Source organism: Rana temporaria, chromosome 3, assembly GCF_905171775.1.
Source record: "Rana temporaria chromosome 3, aRanTem1.1, whole genome shotgun sequence".
Taxonomy (NCBI): Eukaryota; Metazoa; Chordata; class Amphibia; order Anura; family Ranidae; genus Rana; species Rana temporaria.
The window spans coordinates 141,084,946-141,098,680 of NC_053491.1; the positions used below are offsets into that span (position 1 = coordinate 141,084,946).

The 13,735-nt window shown below is 44.9% G+C and overlaps 1 protein-coding gene across 1 annotated transcript in view; it reads left to right on the forward strand.

Moving 5' to 3' along the window:
- The first annotated feature begins 1,537 nt into the window (after positions 1–1,537).
- The window catches only part of PIK3CG (phosphatidylinositol-4,5-bisphosphate 3-kinase catalytic subunit gamma), a 73,367-nt gene continuing 61,169 nt past the window's right edge, over positions 1,538–13,735 (forward strand). The window contains exon 1 of the mRNA XM_040343530.1: positions 1,538–1,618. Coding sequence (XP_040199464.1) covers positions 1,616–1,618 — 3 coding nt within the window. The 5' untranslated portion in view covers positions 1,538–1,615. The remainder of the gene's footprint in view (positions 1,619–13,735) is intronic.

Sequence of the window (13,735 nt, forward strand, 5' to 3'; positions counted from 1 at the left end):
CAAATCCCCGTTCTGACAGGGGAGATCACACAGATCCTGTCTTTCTGCTGAGGCTCCATTCACATCTATGCGACAAAGCGCCTGACGCCGGACGCTTCTGCCGCTAGAGGGGAGAATTCCCATTGCTGTCTATGGAGATGGTTCACATCTCATAGACGCCGAATGCCTGTCGCCTGAAAAAAAGTCCCGGACCCTTTTTTTCAGGCGACATTGGCGTTCGCCCATTGACAGCAATGGGAATGCTTTGTCAAAAAAAAAAAAAGTTTCACACTCGCGGCAAAATACGCCGCGTACGCCGTACGCCGTTGTCGCATAGATGTGAATGGAGCCTAAGAAGGAAGACCAATCTGTGTTTCCCCAGTCACACAGTCCCCATACAGTCAGTAAACACACTGAGGGAACACATTTAACCCCTTGATCGCCCCTAGTGTTGCCAGTGTCATTGGTACAATAACAGTGCATATTTTTAGCACTGATTACTGTAATAATGTCACTGGTTCCCAAAAAAGTGTCAAAAATGTCAGCTAGGTGTTTGATCTGTCTGCCGCAATGTCCCAGTCCCGCTAAAAATCACTGACTGCTACTGTTACTAGTAAAAAAACTAATAAAAATAATAAAAATGCCATAGATCTATCCTCTATTTTTTTAGACGTTATAACTTTTGCGCAAACCAATCAATATACACTTATTGCTATTTTTTTAACCAAAAATATGTAGAAGAATACATATTGGCCTAAACTGATGAAGACATTTTCTTTTTTTACATTTTTTGGGGGATATTTATTACAGGAAAAAGTAAAAAATATTGTTTTAAAAAAGAAAAATATTTAGAAAAAATTTAAAAAATAAAAACCGCAGAGGTGACCAAATACCACCAAATGAAAGCTGTATTCGTGGAGAAAAGGGCATCAATTTTGTTTGGCTACGTTGTCACACAACTGCGCACTTGTCAGTTAAAGCGACACAGTGCCATATCGCAAAAATGGCCTTGTCATGAAGGGGGTAAATCTTCCAGTTCTTAAGTGTTTAATCATCACTGAAAATAATCTCCAGTCAATGACTACAAAAATGCAGATTGATGGGTGAATAAAAGTTTTTATTATTAAAAAAAAAAAGCAGTTTCCTGTTACTATAGTATATAGCATACAATGTTTTTAGTTGTGAGTAGGGAGGGATTTGAACCTGTTCAGGCTTTTATTGCTGTCTCTTACTCTCTCTATCTGTCCTCTTTTCCATTATCACAGAGAGTCAAAGAAAATCCGACGTTTTGTGTTGTCACCAGAACAGGAAAACTCCTGCTCACTTCCTGTTTTGGCAATAAGGCAGGAAGTAGAGGGAAATCTTTTTAATGGGGCAAAGATGGCAAAAAAAAAAAAATCGGTTTTGTTGTTTTATCCAAATGAAGGTATTTTACCTTAATGAATCATTAGACTGTATGGGTGAAAAACCTTGAGACTTTACAATCACTTAAATGGTGATCATTTTGTATCACGTGCAGTTCCTCAATATGTACACTAGATGGCGCCGATGTCCATTAAATAATTCAGCAAACACCTTAGAAGAACGGAAGAAGTGACAACATCCAGAGAAGAGAAGGCAAGTGCTGGAAGGAAATATGGTAAGTAGGCTGGAAGGCGGCTCGGAATTTCTTTCTTATTTATGATGGAGCAGATTAATCAGTCAGAACATGTATTCAGTGAGCACACTTTATGTCAGAGGCTGTGAGCTGTGATTGGGCGGCTTTTCCTGTGTACGATGGGCGCGTTCAGATGACATAACACAGGAGCTGAGGAAGGGCCCCGGATGGAACGTCCTCCTCACACAGCGGCCGCTCAGCTCTGTACTCTGATAAGGAGGACCTGTCATCTCTCCGCCTGCACCACCTACACTGTGTGCTGCACGGGGAGCCCGCCCATCCTCTGGGGGCGCTCTAAGTACCTACAGCTCAACTCTCTTACTACCATCTGTCAGTCCCTGGAAACCTGAGCCCTGAAATCTCTTACCCCACATGGGGTGTAAATACATGTGGCTGCAGGGTGGGGAATGTCTTCTCCACCTCTGATTGGCTGTCTGCATAGACAGCTTCCCGGTGGGATAGCTTAGGTGGGTTTAGACTGGTGTTTATTAATGCCTGAGCTCCCTAATCCTGACCCCTGCACAGCACTCTGTGTGTTACCTAATTCTGACCCCTGCACTCTGTGCACTATATAATCCTGACCCACTCTGCAATACATAATCCTGACCCCTGCACTCTCTGCAATACATAATCCTGACCCCTGTACTCTTTGGACCAGATCCACAAAAGGGTTACGACGGTGTATCTGCTGATACGCCGTCGTATCCCTGTTTCTATCTATGCGGCTGATTCATAGAATCAGTTACGCATAGATATCCCTAAGATCCGACATGTGTAATTGTTTTACACTGTCGGATCTTAGGATGCAGTACCGCGGCCACCGCTGGGGGCATTTCCCGTCGTAAACCAGCGTCGGGTATGCAAATTAGCACTTACGGAGATCCACAAAGGTCTTTCCCTTTGTGAAGTCGCCGTAAGTGTTAGTTTGTTAGGGCTGCTTTTACAAAGTGTAAAGTTAGTACACCATGTAAAAGTATACCCGTCTTTCCCGCGTCGCTGTCAATTTTTTTTTAAATTTTTTATTTTTCCCGCCGCAACTCTTTTTTACCCGTCGCGATTCACAAAACCTCGGCGCAACGTAACTTTGCGCAAAGCACGTCGGGAAAATAGCGTTGGGAGCATGCGCAGTACGTCCGGCGCGGGAGTGCGCCTAATTTAAATGGGGCTCGCCCCATTTGAATTGGCCCGCCTTGCGCCGAACTGATTTAGGATACACCGCCGCAAATTTCCAGGTAAGTGCTTTGTGGATCGGGCACTAACTTGGGCAATTTGCGGCGGTGTAACTTAAATCGGAAAAGTTACGTTGCGCCCGCTTGTTGTGGATCTGGCCCTTTGTTACCTAATCGTGACCCTTGAACTCTGTGCATTACTTAATCCTGACCCCTGCACTCTGTGTTACCTAATTGTCACCCCTGAACTCTGCAAAACATAATCCTGACCCCTGAATTCTGTGCAATACATAATCCTGACCCCTGTACTCTTCGTTACCTAATTGTGACCCCTGAACTCTGTGCAATACATAATCCTGACCCCTGAATTCTGTGCAATACATAATCCTGACCCCTGTACTCTTCGTTACCTAATTGTGACCCCTGAACTCTGCCTTACATAATCCTGACCCCTGCACTCTGTGTTACCTAATTGTCACCCTGAACTCTGCAAAACATAATCCTGAACTCTGTGCACTACATAACCATGAACTGCAATACAGAATACTGACCCCTGAACTCTGTGTGTTACTTAATCGTGACCCCTGCACTCTTCGCTGCTTCTGGCCCCTCCCTCCTGTTGAGTGCCCCCACAGCACGCAGCTTGCTATGGGGGCACCCGAGCCGAGCTGCAGCTCCGTTTGTCCATTTAGACATTGAGCTGTGGTTCTGCCCCACCGCCTTTCTCTCCATAATGGCACCGCTGCTGTGTCTCAGCCAATCAGGAGGGAGAGTCCCGGACGGTCAAGACGCTTGTGGACATCGCTGGACAGAGAAGGGGCTTAGGTAAGTATTAGGCCCCGTACACACGGCCGAGGAACTCGACGTGCTTGGCACGTCGAGTTCCTCGTCGAGTTCTGGGATGAAGCCGCCGAGGAGCTCGGCGGGACGCCTTCTCCCATAGAACAACGAGAAAATAGAGAACATGTTCTCTATTTTCTCGTCGAGCTCCTCGGCGGCTCCATCGAGCCAAAACTGTACAGACGACAGAGTTTCTCGGCAGAATCCGGGTTTTGACCGAGTTTCTCTGTGAATTCTGCCGAGAAACTCTGTCATGTGTACGGGGCCTTAGAGGGGCTGAGGGAGGCTGCTGCACACAGAATGCATTAAGATAAAAAACCTTCTGACTTTACAACCACTTTAACTGTGACCCCTGCATAATACATAATCCTGACCCCCTGCACTCTGTGCTTTACCTAATTGTGACCCTTGAACTCTGTGCAGTACATAATCCTGATGCCTCAACTCTGTGCAATACATAATCCTGACCCCTGAATCTTGTACAATACTCCTGAACTGTGCACTCTGTGTGTTACTTAATGGTGACTCCTGCTGCACTCTGCACAATACATAATCCTGATCCCTGGACACGGGTAGGTGTCACTGATATGCACTGGTATGTAGCACTGGTGGGTACTGGCAGGTGGCATTGATGGGAACTGCATAGCAGCAGTGGCTCTCCCAGTTCGGGACCAATGTCCATCCGACAGAAGCCTTTGATCGGCTAGTTTTTTTTTCTCCTCATGAGACTGCCGATTACCGATCTTCTGTCAGCTGTCATTGGCTGACAGCTGATCACGTGGTAAGCCAAGTCTCATTGACTTAACCACTTGATGCCTGCGCTGTAGCCGAAAGACGGCTACAGCGCAGGCTTACATTGCCCGGGAGGGTGTACATGGACGATCACGGCCCCTTAGCACATGATCAGCCAATGACATCTGCTCACATGATGTAAACAGCGATTGCTGGCTTCTGTAAAGGGGACTTTGGTTCCACACAGTCACCACCAGTGCTGCTAACTAGTGCCCACCAGTGCCCATCAGTACTGCTAACCAGTGACCCCTATCAGTGCCGCCTATCAGTTTCACCTCTTAGTGTCCTTCAGTGCAGCCTCATTAGTGCCTCCTGATCAGTGCCGCCTTATCAGTGCACATCAACGAAGGAGAAAAATTACCCGTTCGCAAAATTTTATAACAAACTATGACAATTTCTGGTCTTTTTATTGTTTCTTTAGCAAAAAATAAAAAACTCAGTGGTGATTAAATACCACCAAAATAAAGCTCTATTTGTGTGATAACAATGTCACATGGGTACAGTGTAGCATGACCGCGCAATTGTCCTTCAAAGAGTGACAGCCCTGAAAGCTGAAAATTGGCCTGAGCAGGAAGGGGGTATATGTGCCCAGTAAGCAAGTGGTTAGTATTCAGACCCCATACTTAGTACTTTGGTGAAGCACCTTTGACAGCCTCGAGTCTTTTTGGGTATGACTTTGCACACCTGGATTGGAAGATTCTTCTTTGCAAATCCTCTCAAGCTCAGTCAGGTTGGATGGGAACCGTCGGTGGACAGCCATTTTCAGGTCTCGCCAGAAATGTTCAAAAGTGGTCAAGTCAGGGCTCTGTCTAGGCCACTCTAGGACATTCACAGAGTTGTCCTCAAGCCAATCCTGTGTTGTCTTAGCTGTGTGCTTAGGATCGTTGTCATGTTGGAAGGTGAACCTTCGGCCCAGTCTGAGGTACAGAGTGCTGTGGAACAGGTTTTCATTGAGAATTTTGCTGTAGTTTGCTCCATTCAGCTTTCCCTCAACCCTGACCAGTCTCCCAGTCCATGCTCCCAAAAATCACCCCCACAGCATGATTCTGCCACCACCATGCTTCACTGTTAGGGTGGTATTGGGCAGGTGATGAGCTGTGCCTGGTTTCCTCCAGATATAAGATTTAGAATTGAGGCCAAATCAACCTTGGTTTCATCAGACTAGAGCAGGGCTCGACAAATCCCGGTCGCCATGGCGACTAGAAATAGCATCCTGGCGACTTGGCTTGGAAGGTGAACAAAAAATTATTTTATTTTTTTTGTGAAGTCCCCTGCTCTTCCTTGTGTGAGCTGGCGCCATCTGGTGGTGGCCGTTGGTATTACAAGTTAAGCACTACAAGTTAAACAGCAATTCTAATGTAATTATTCACTATTTTCACTGCCATCTTCTTCCCTCTAATTAGAACCCCCAAACATTATATATTTTTTATCCTAACACCCTAGAGAATAAAATGGCGATCGTTGCAATACTTTCTGTCATGCCGTATTTGCGCAGCGGTCTTACAAGCGCACTTTTTTGGGAAAAAATTACACTTTTTTTTATTAAAAAATAAGACAACAGTAAAGTTATCCCCATTTTTTTTAATATTATGAAAGATAATGTTACGCCGAGTAAATTCATACCCAACATGTCACGGTTCAAAATTGCGTCCGCTCGTGGAATGCCGACAAACTTTTACCCTTTAAAATCTTCATAGGCGACGTTTAAAAAAATCTACAGGTTGCATGTTTTGAGTTACAGAGGAGGTCTAGGGCTAGAATTATTGCTCTCGCTCTACCAATCGCGGCGATACCTCACATGTGTGGTTTGAACACCGTTTACATATGCGGGCGCTGCTCACGTATGTGTTCGCTTCTGCGCGCAAGCTCATCGGGACGGGGTGCGTTTTCTGGCTCCTAAATTTTTTAGCTGGCTCCTAGATTCCAAGCAAATTTGTCAAACCCTGGACTAGAGAATCTTGTTCACTCACAGCCTGAGAGTCCTCTAGGTGCTTTTTTACAAACTCCAAGAAGGTGTTCATGTGTTTTGCATTGAGGAGAGGCTTCCGTCTAGCCACTCTGCTATAAAGCCCAGATCGGTGGAGGGCTGCTGTGATGATTGTTCTTCTTAATGAGAAATAATGAATTGAAACTGTTCTCAGGCTGTATTCTCTGTAGTTTGAAAAAGGAAAAATACTGCATTATCGCCACTAAATGGCACTGAGCTTCTTGGGAATAAACCTACAGTAAAACCTTGGTTTGAGAGCGTTTTGCAAGACAAGCAAAATGTTTTAAAAAAAATTGACTTGATATACAAGCGATGTCTTGATATAAGAGTAGCGTTGTGTCACAACTGAGTATAAAAGAGAAGAGAGGCGCCTCTAAAGCCCCGTTCACACGATCGGGCTTTTGCCCGGCCAAATTCACATCGCAATTCCATCGGAGTAAAAGAGAACATGTTCTCTATCTAAACTCCAATGGAATTCTTCGGAATATCCGATGGAAAAACTCAGATGGGGCATACACATTGTCGGAATTTCCGATCGTGTGTACGGGGCATTAGTGTAGCAATATGGTTACATTTAATGAAGGTACAACATTTGGCAACATATTGCTACACTTAGAGGCGCCTCTCTTCTCTTTTATACTCTGTAACTCCTGCTGGATTTTGCTTCTAATCCCCTTGTGGAGTCTGCCATTTGTGGATGGACATTTTATGGTTACACAACCCATCACATTGCTATAATCTTTTTATATGGACTATAAACTGAAGGACCTATGAATAAATGGTTGTGGAACGAATCATTTGAGTTTCCAATCCATTATTTCTTATGGGGAAATTTGCTTTGATATACAAGTGCTTTGGATTACAAGCATGTTTCTGGAGTGAATTATGCTCGCAATCCAAGGTTTTACTGTATTAGGAAAATGACTATGAAGATTAGTGGAGCCAGTGCAAGAGATTTGACAGAGCAGATTTTTTATATGCATAGACCCCATAGTGTGTAGTATTAAAACTGGGATGCACATAGGCCTGTACTCAGTTAGCTAGAGTTTAAAGGATTAGTCCAGGGGTCGTCAACCCCCGGGCCGCGGCCCACTACCGGGCCGTAGCGCCTCTGCAGCCGGGCCACAGCGGGCAGCATGACATTGTAAGGCAGGCAGGTGAGTGCCCGGTGGATCAGACAGGCGGGTGGGCGGATAAGAGAAGCGCGCTGGCGAGCAGAGATTACATCTCTCTCCGCCCCTACTTAGCATCACTTCTCTTCCGCCCTCACAGTGTGTGGAATTTCGGAGGTGCGGCAGGGAGCAGAGAGATGACATCATGTCTCCCTGCCCGCCTAGCATCACCGCTCTTCCGCCCTCGCAGCATGCTGAATGTCGGAGGTGCGATGAGGAGCAGAGAGGTTACATCTTTCACCACCCGCCCTGCATCTCCGCTCTCCTGCCCTCACTCAAAGACCACTAAACCAGTGCCACAAATGCAGTGACAATCCACACCTGGTGGCACTGGCCGGTGATGTGGCAAGTGGCATTCCCTATCTGGTGGCACTGGCAGGTTATGTGGCAAGTGGCATTCCTCATCTGGTGGCCTTGGCCTTGGCAGCTGACATCGCAAGTGGCATTTCTCATCTGGTGGCCTTGAAAGGTGATGTAGCAAGTGGCCTTCCTCATCTGGTGGCACAGGCAGGTGACATTCCTCATCTGGTGGCACTGGCAGGTGACGTGGCAAGTGGCATTCCTCATCTGGTGGCAGATAGCTATAGTGTTAAAAATAGCGCCTGCAATCTGCCCTTAAACAGCTGCTCTATTCACTCCAGTGTGAGAGCCCGAGAGCTTTCACACTGGAGCGGTGCGTTGGCAGGGCATCAGAAAAAGTCCTCCCAGCAGCTTCTTTGGAGCGCATTAGCTCATGCGCTCCTGCCCATTGAAATCAATGGGCAGCGCTGCTGTACCGCCGTCAATACGCCACTGTAGCGGCGCATTGCGGGTGGTTTTAACCCTTTCTCGGCCGCTAGCGGGGGGGTTAAAACTGCCCCGCTAGTGGCAGAAATGTAAAAACAGTAAAATAGCGGCGTTTTACCGCCGACGCTATGTGCGGCACAGTGTGAAAGGGCTCTAAATGACCTACAGGTATGGGAAGCGCATAAATGTGTTTTTTTTTGCAGTTGCTCCAGAGCTTAGTACATTATGTAAAACTCGCTTTGCTAAGAATATGCAATCATGTGCAAGGAAAATGAAAACAAAAAAACAGCATTTTTGCTTGCACGTGATTGGATGATGGAAGTCAGAGAAGCTTCTGCTAAATTTACTAAGCTCTGTAGCAACTGCAAAGTGCCGTTAGTAAATCATCCCCTTTGTGAAAAGGTACATATATTTTTGCCTTTAAACTGCTAGCAAAACATATATATATCTATTTTACATTTTATTAATGGACACAAATAGTTGTCTGGTCACTTTAGTAAATAAAGGTGTGTCTGCCCATCCAGATGACTAATGTGCAGTTTATTTAAATTGGGACTTTTTTTATTAAGCTGATTTTTAGTCCAATCTTAGTGCATTGCTCCGTCTCTTTAAAATGTGGCGTAGAGCAGGATAAGTGAAATGTTGCACAATAACTAGATTGTTTTCTGTTTGAATATCCTCTTTTAGCATCTGCAGGGCTGATCCCATGATGTGATTTCACAGTCTGCTTCTAAACACGCAGCACATACAGTTCTGGGCTGTGACAGTCACCAAAACAACAACCTCTGCACATGAAAGCTTGTAGAAAGCCTGGAATGTCAATACAATGTAATGCACTCATGTTTTATCACTGGACATTTGCACTTTAGCTGAAGTCTTTGGAAATCTAAACACGTAAATGTAACCAGTTATTAGTGTCGGAGTTGAATGGTGAGTTGTGTTTTGGGATGAGTTCAAAAATGGTAAGAGGAAGTAAACATTGTGAAGTCTTCTAGTAAACAAACTGTAAGTAACTAGGAAGTGAATGGCTCAAAACCCCCCCCCCCCCATGATTTCTATGGTAGAAGTACAATGAAAACCATGTTCTACCTGTGTGTTTATTTCTAAGTGATAAGTGAAAGCATTTAGTGAGATCTCATGTTATCCAGTAACCTGTTCTAATGACAGAAAGTTTAAATTAGCGTATATACTCGAGTATAAGCCGGCCCGAATATAAGCCGAGGCACCCAATTTTACCACAGAAAACAGGGAAAACGTATTGACTCGAGTATAAGCCTTGGGTGTCCATCTGCATGCCTCACTGTGCCTCACTGTGTCCATGCCTCACTGTGCCCATGCCTCACTGTGCCCATGCCTCACTGTGCCCATGCCTCACTGTGCCCATGCCTCACTGTGTCCATGCCTCACTGTGCCCATGCCTCACTGTGCCCATGACTCACTGTGTCCATGCCTCACTGTGCCCATGCCTCACTGTGCTCATGCCTCACTGTGCTCATTCCTCACTGCGCCCATGCCTCACTGTGCTCATTCCTCACTGTGCCCATGCCTCACTGTGCCCATGCCTCACTGTGCCCATTCCTCACTGTGCTCATTCCTCACTGTGCCCATGCCTCACTGTGTCCATGCCTCACTGCGCCCATGCCTCACTGTGCTCATTCCTCACTGTGCCCATGCCTCACTGTGCCCATGCCTCACTGTGCCCATTCCTCACTGTGCTCATTCCTCACTGTGCCCATGCCTCACTGTGTCCATGCCTCACTGTGCTCATGCCTCACTGTGCTCATGCCTCACTGTGCTCATGCCTCACTGTGCTCATGCCTCACTGTGCTCATTCCTCACTGTGCTCATGCCTCACTGTGCTCATTCCTCACTGTGCCCATGCCTCACTGTGCTCATTCCTCACTGTGCCCATGCCTCACTGTGTCCATGCCTCACTGTGCCCATGCCTCACTGTGCCCATGCCTCACTGTGCTCATTCCTCACTGTGCCCATGCCTCACTGTGCTCATTACTCACTGTGCCCATGCCTCACTGTGCCCATGCCTCACTGTGCCCATGCCTCACTGTGCCCATGCCTCACCGTGCCCATGCCTCACCGTGCCCATGCCTCACTGTGTCCATGCCTCATTGTGCCCATGCCTCACTGTGTCCATGACTAGACTTATGTTTAACATGGGAGTTAGAGCTGCACGATTCTGGCCAAAATGAGAATCACAATTTTTTTGCTTAGAATGAAGATCACGATTCTCACGGCGTAAAATCTTTTACATTTCTACAGAAAAAAAAATGGGCTAACTCTACTGGCTAGGTTTTTTTTTTTTTTCAATTCATTAAAGAATTTTTTTCCAAAAAAATTGCATTTAAAAAGACTGCTGCGCAAATACAGTGCAACATAAAATATTGCAACAACCGCCATTATATTCGCTAGCGTCTCTACTAAAAAATTATATAATGTTTGGGGGTTCTAAGTAATTTTCTAGCAAAAAAAAATAATGATTTTAACTTGAAAAGAGCTGTCAGAAAAAGGTTTGGTGTTTAAGTGGTTAAACGTTCCTAATTTACATACAGAAGTTTATTCCTTTGATGTGATACAATGTTTAGACTTAACTTTCCACTGATAAAGAATGTTTTCAAAACTTGGCAGGCTGCCCAGACTTGGCAGATTGCCCAGACTTTAACTTTTGGCTGAGAGCAGAGAGGAAATTCTTTGCATGTCAAAGATCATGAAACCCTGTGTCAAGAATTGCAATGGAAAAAGATCGCGATAACGATTCTTGACAATTAATTGTGCCGCTCTAATGAGAGTATATAGAAGGGGTGGCCGGCTTTGAAAAATCGGTGCTCCCCGGCCGTAGGTCCCCCAAACAGCAAACCAAGACGCTGTCTGAGCTGGTGCCCATCATAGGCGGTGGAGGCATTCCCCCAATCACATGCAAGGGGCATGTGTAAGGTTAGGTTCACACCTGTGCATTTTTTGTGTGTATTTTCAGATTTGCAGAAAAACGCACTCCAGTCCATTGAACATTAGTTTCTATGGGTCACATTCCCATCCATGCAGTTTCCACCAGTGCATTTTTTGGAAAGGGGCAGGGACTTTTGTACACACGCCACAGCGCATTTGTGGCTCCATAGACTTCAATTGAATCGCAACAAAAATGCATGAAAAACACATGTCCATGTATTTTTTAATGCATTTTCCTTCATGACAGCAGAAGCTGTGGGGTGCGGAATCCCTCTGCCTCCTATAAATGGCTGTTGGCTTTGCAAGCTTCCTGGCAGGATTGCTCCTACTCGTGTCTGAACACTGGTTTCATCCCTCTACAACAGGGGTGCTCAACCTTTTAAAAGCAACGGCTACAGAGCATCCGGAAAGTATTCACAGTGTTTCACTTTTTCCACATTTTGTTATGTTACAGCCTTACTCCAAAGTCTATTAACCACTTAAGCCGCGGACCATTTTGTTGCTAAAGGACCAGGCGCCTTTTTGCGATTCGGCACTGCGTCGGTTTAACTGACAATTGCACAGTCGTGCGACGTGGCTCCCAAACAAAATTGACGTTCTTTTTTTCCCACAAATAGAGCTTTCTTTTGGTGGTATTTGATCACCTCTGCGGTTTTTAATTTTTGCGCTATAAACAAAAATAGAGCGACTATTTTGAAAAAAAAACAATATTTGTTACATTTTTCTATAATAAATATCCCCCAAAAATATATAAAAAATCATTTTTTTCCTCAGTTTAGGCCGATACGTAAATTTTCTACATATTTTTGGTAAAAAAAAAAAAAATCGCAATAAGCGCTTATTAACCACTTAACCCCTGGACCATATCGCTGGTCAAAGACCAGAGCACTTTTTGCGATTCGGCACTGCGTGGCTTTAACTGACAATTGCGCGGTCGTGTGACGTGGCTCCCAAACAAAATTGGCGTCCTTTTTTCCCATCCTTTTTTGATCACCTATGTGGTTTTTAGTTTTTGCGTTATAAACAAAAATAGAGCGACAATTTTGAAAAAAATTAATATTTTTTACTTTTTGCTATAATAAATATCCCCCAAAAATATATAAAAACATTTTTTTTTCCTCAGTTATTATTCTTCTACATATTTTTCGTAAAAAAAATCGCAATAAGCGTTTATTGATTGGTTTGCGTAAAAGTTATAGCGTTTACAAAATAGGGGGTATTTTTATGGCATTTTTATTATTATTTTTTTTACTAGTAATGGTGGCGATCAGCGATTTTTTTTCGGTACTGCGACATTATGGTGGACACTTCGGACACTTTTGACACATTTTTGGGACCATTGGCATTTTTATAGCGATCAGTGCTATAAAAATGCATTGGATTAATATAAAAATGCAACTGGCAGTGAAGGGGTTAACACTAGGGGGCGGGAAAGGGGTTAAGTATGTTCCCTGGGTGTGTTCTAACTGTAGGTAGGGGGTGTGCGCCCCTATTGGCTGCTGGGCGATGTGACGTATAGCTACGTGCACTCGCCCAGCAGAGCCAACCTGCTGGCGTATAACTGCGGCGGCTGGTCGGCAAGCAGTTAACCACTTCAATACAGGGCTTTAATACCCACCTCCATACCGGGCCTATTCTGGCACTTCTCTCCTACATGTACAAATCGTCATTCTTTTGCTAGAAAATTACTCAGAACCCCCAAACATTATATATGTTTTTTTAGCAGACACCCTAGGGAATAAAATGGCGGTCATTGCACGGTATTTGCGCAATAATTTTTCAAACGCCTTTTTTTGTGAAAAAAAAAACGGTTTCATGAATTAAAAAATAACAAAACAGTAAAGTTAGCCCAATTTTTTTGTAAAATATGAGAGATGATGTTACTCTGAGTAAATAGATACCTAACATGTCACGCTTTAAAATTGCGCACACTCATGGAATGGCGCCAAACTTCGTTACTTAAAAATGTCCATAGGCGACGCTTTAAAATTTCCAATATGCATTGCATACTAGCTCATTATGAAAAACCTACCTTAGTTCGATGCCCTGGATCGGCGGCGGCCCTCCGAGTACAGTGCGGACACCTTCCACCGGAGGTACTTCCGCGATGATCTCACTCCCGTACGGGAGCCACCGGTCACAGCACAGCTACTGAAGGAACTGAACCAGTGGCCTGTTTCTTCAGTGCGCATGCTCTGATGACGTCAGCAGCAGCGCATATACTGAATATTTCCTAAACTCTGCACGTTTAGATTTTCAAGGTACCTACAGGTAAGTCTGGTTATAGGCTTACTTGTAGGTAAAAGTGGTGTAAACAGGGTTTACAACCACTTTAAAGCGGTAGTTCACCCTCCTTCACCTCATTATTCCATTACTTTCGGCATCGTAGCGC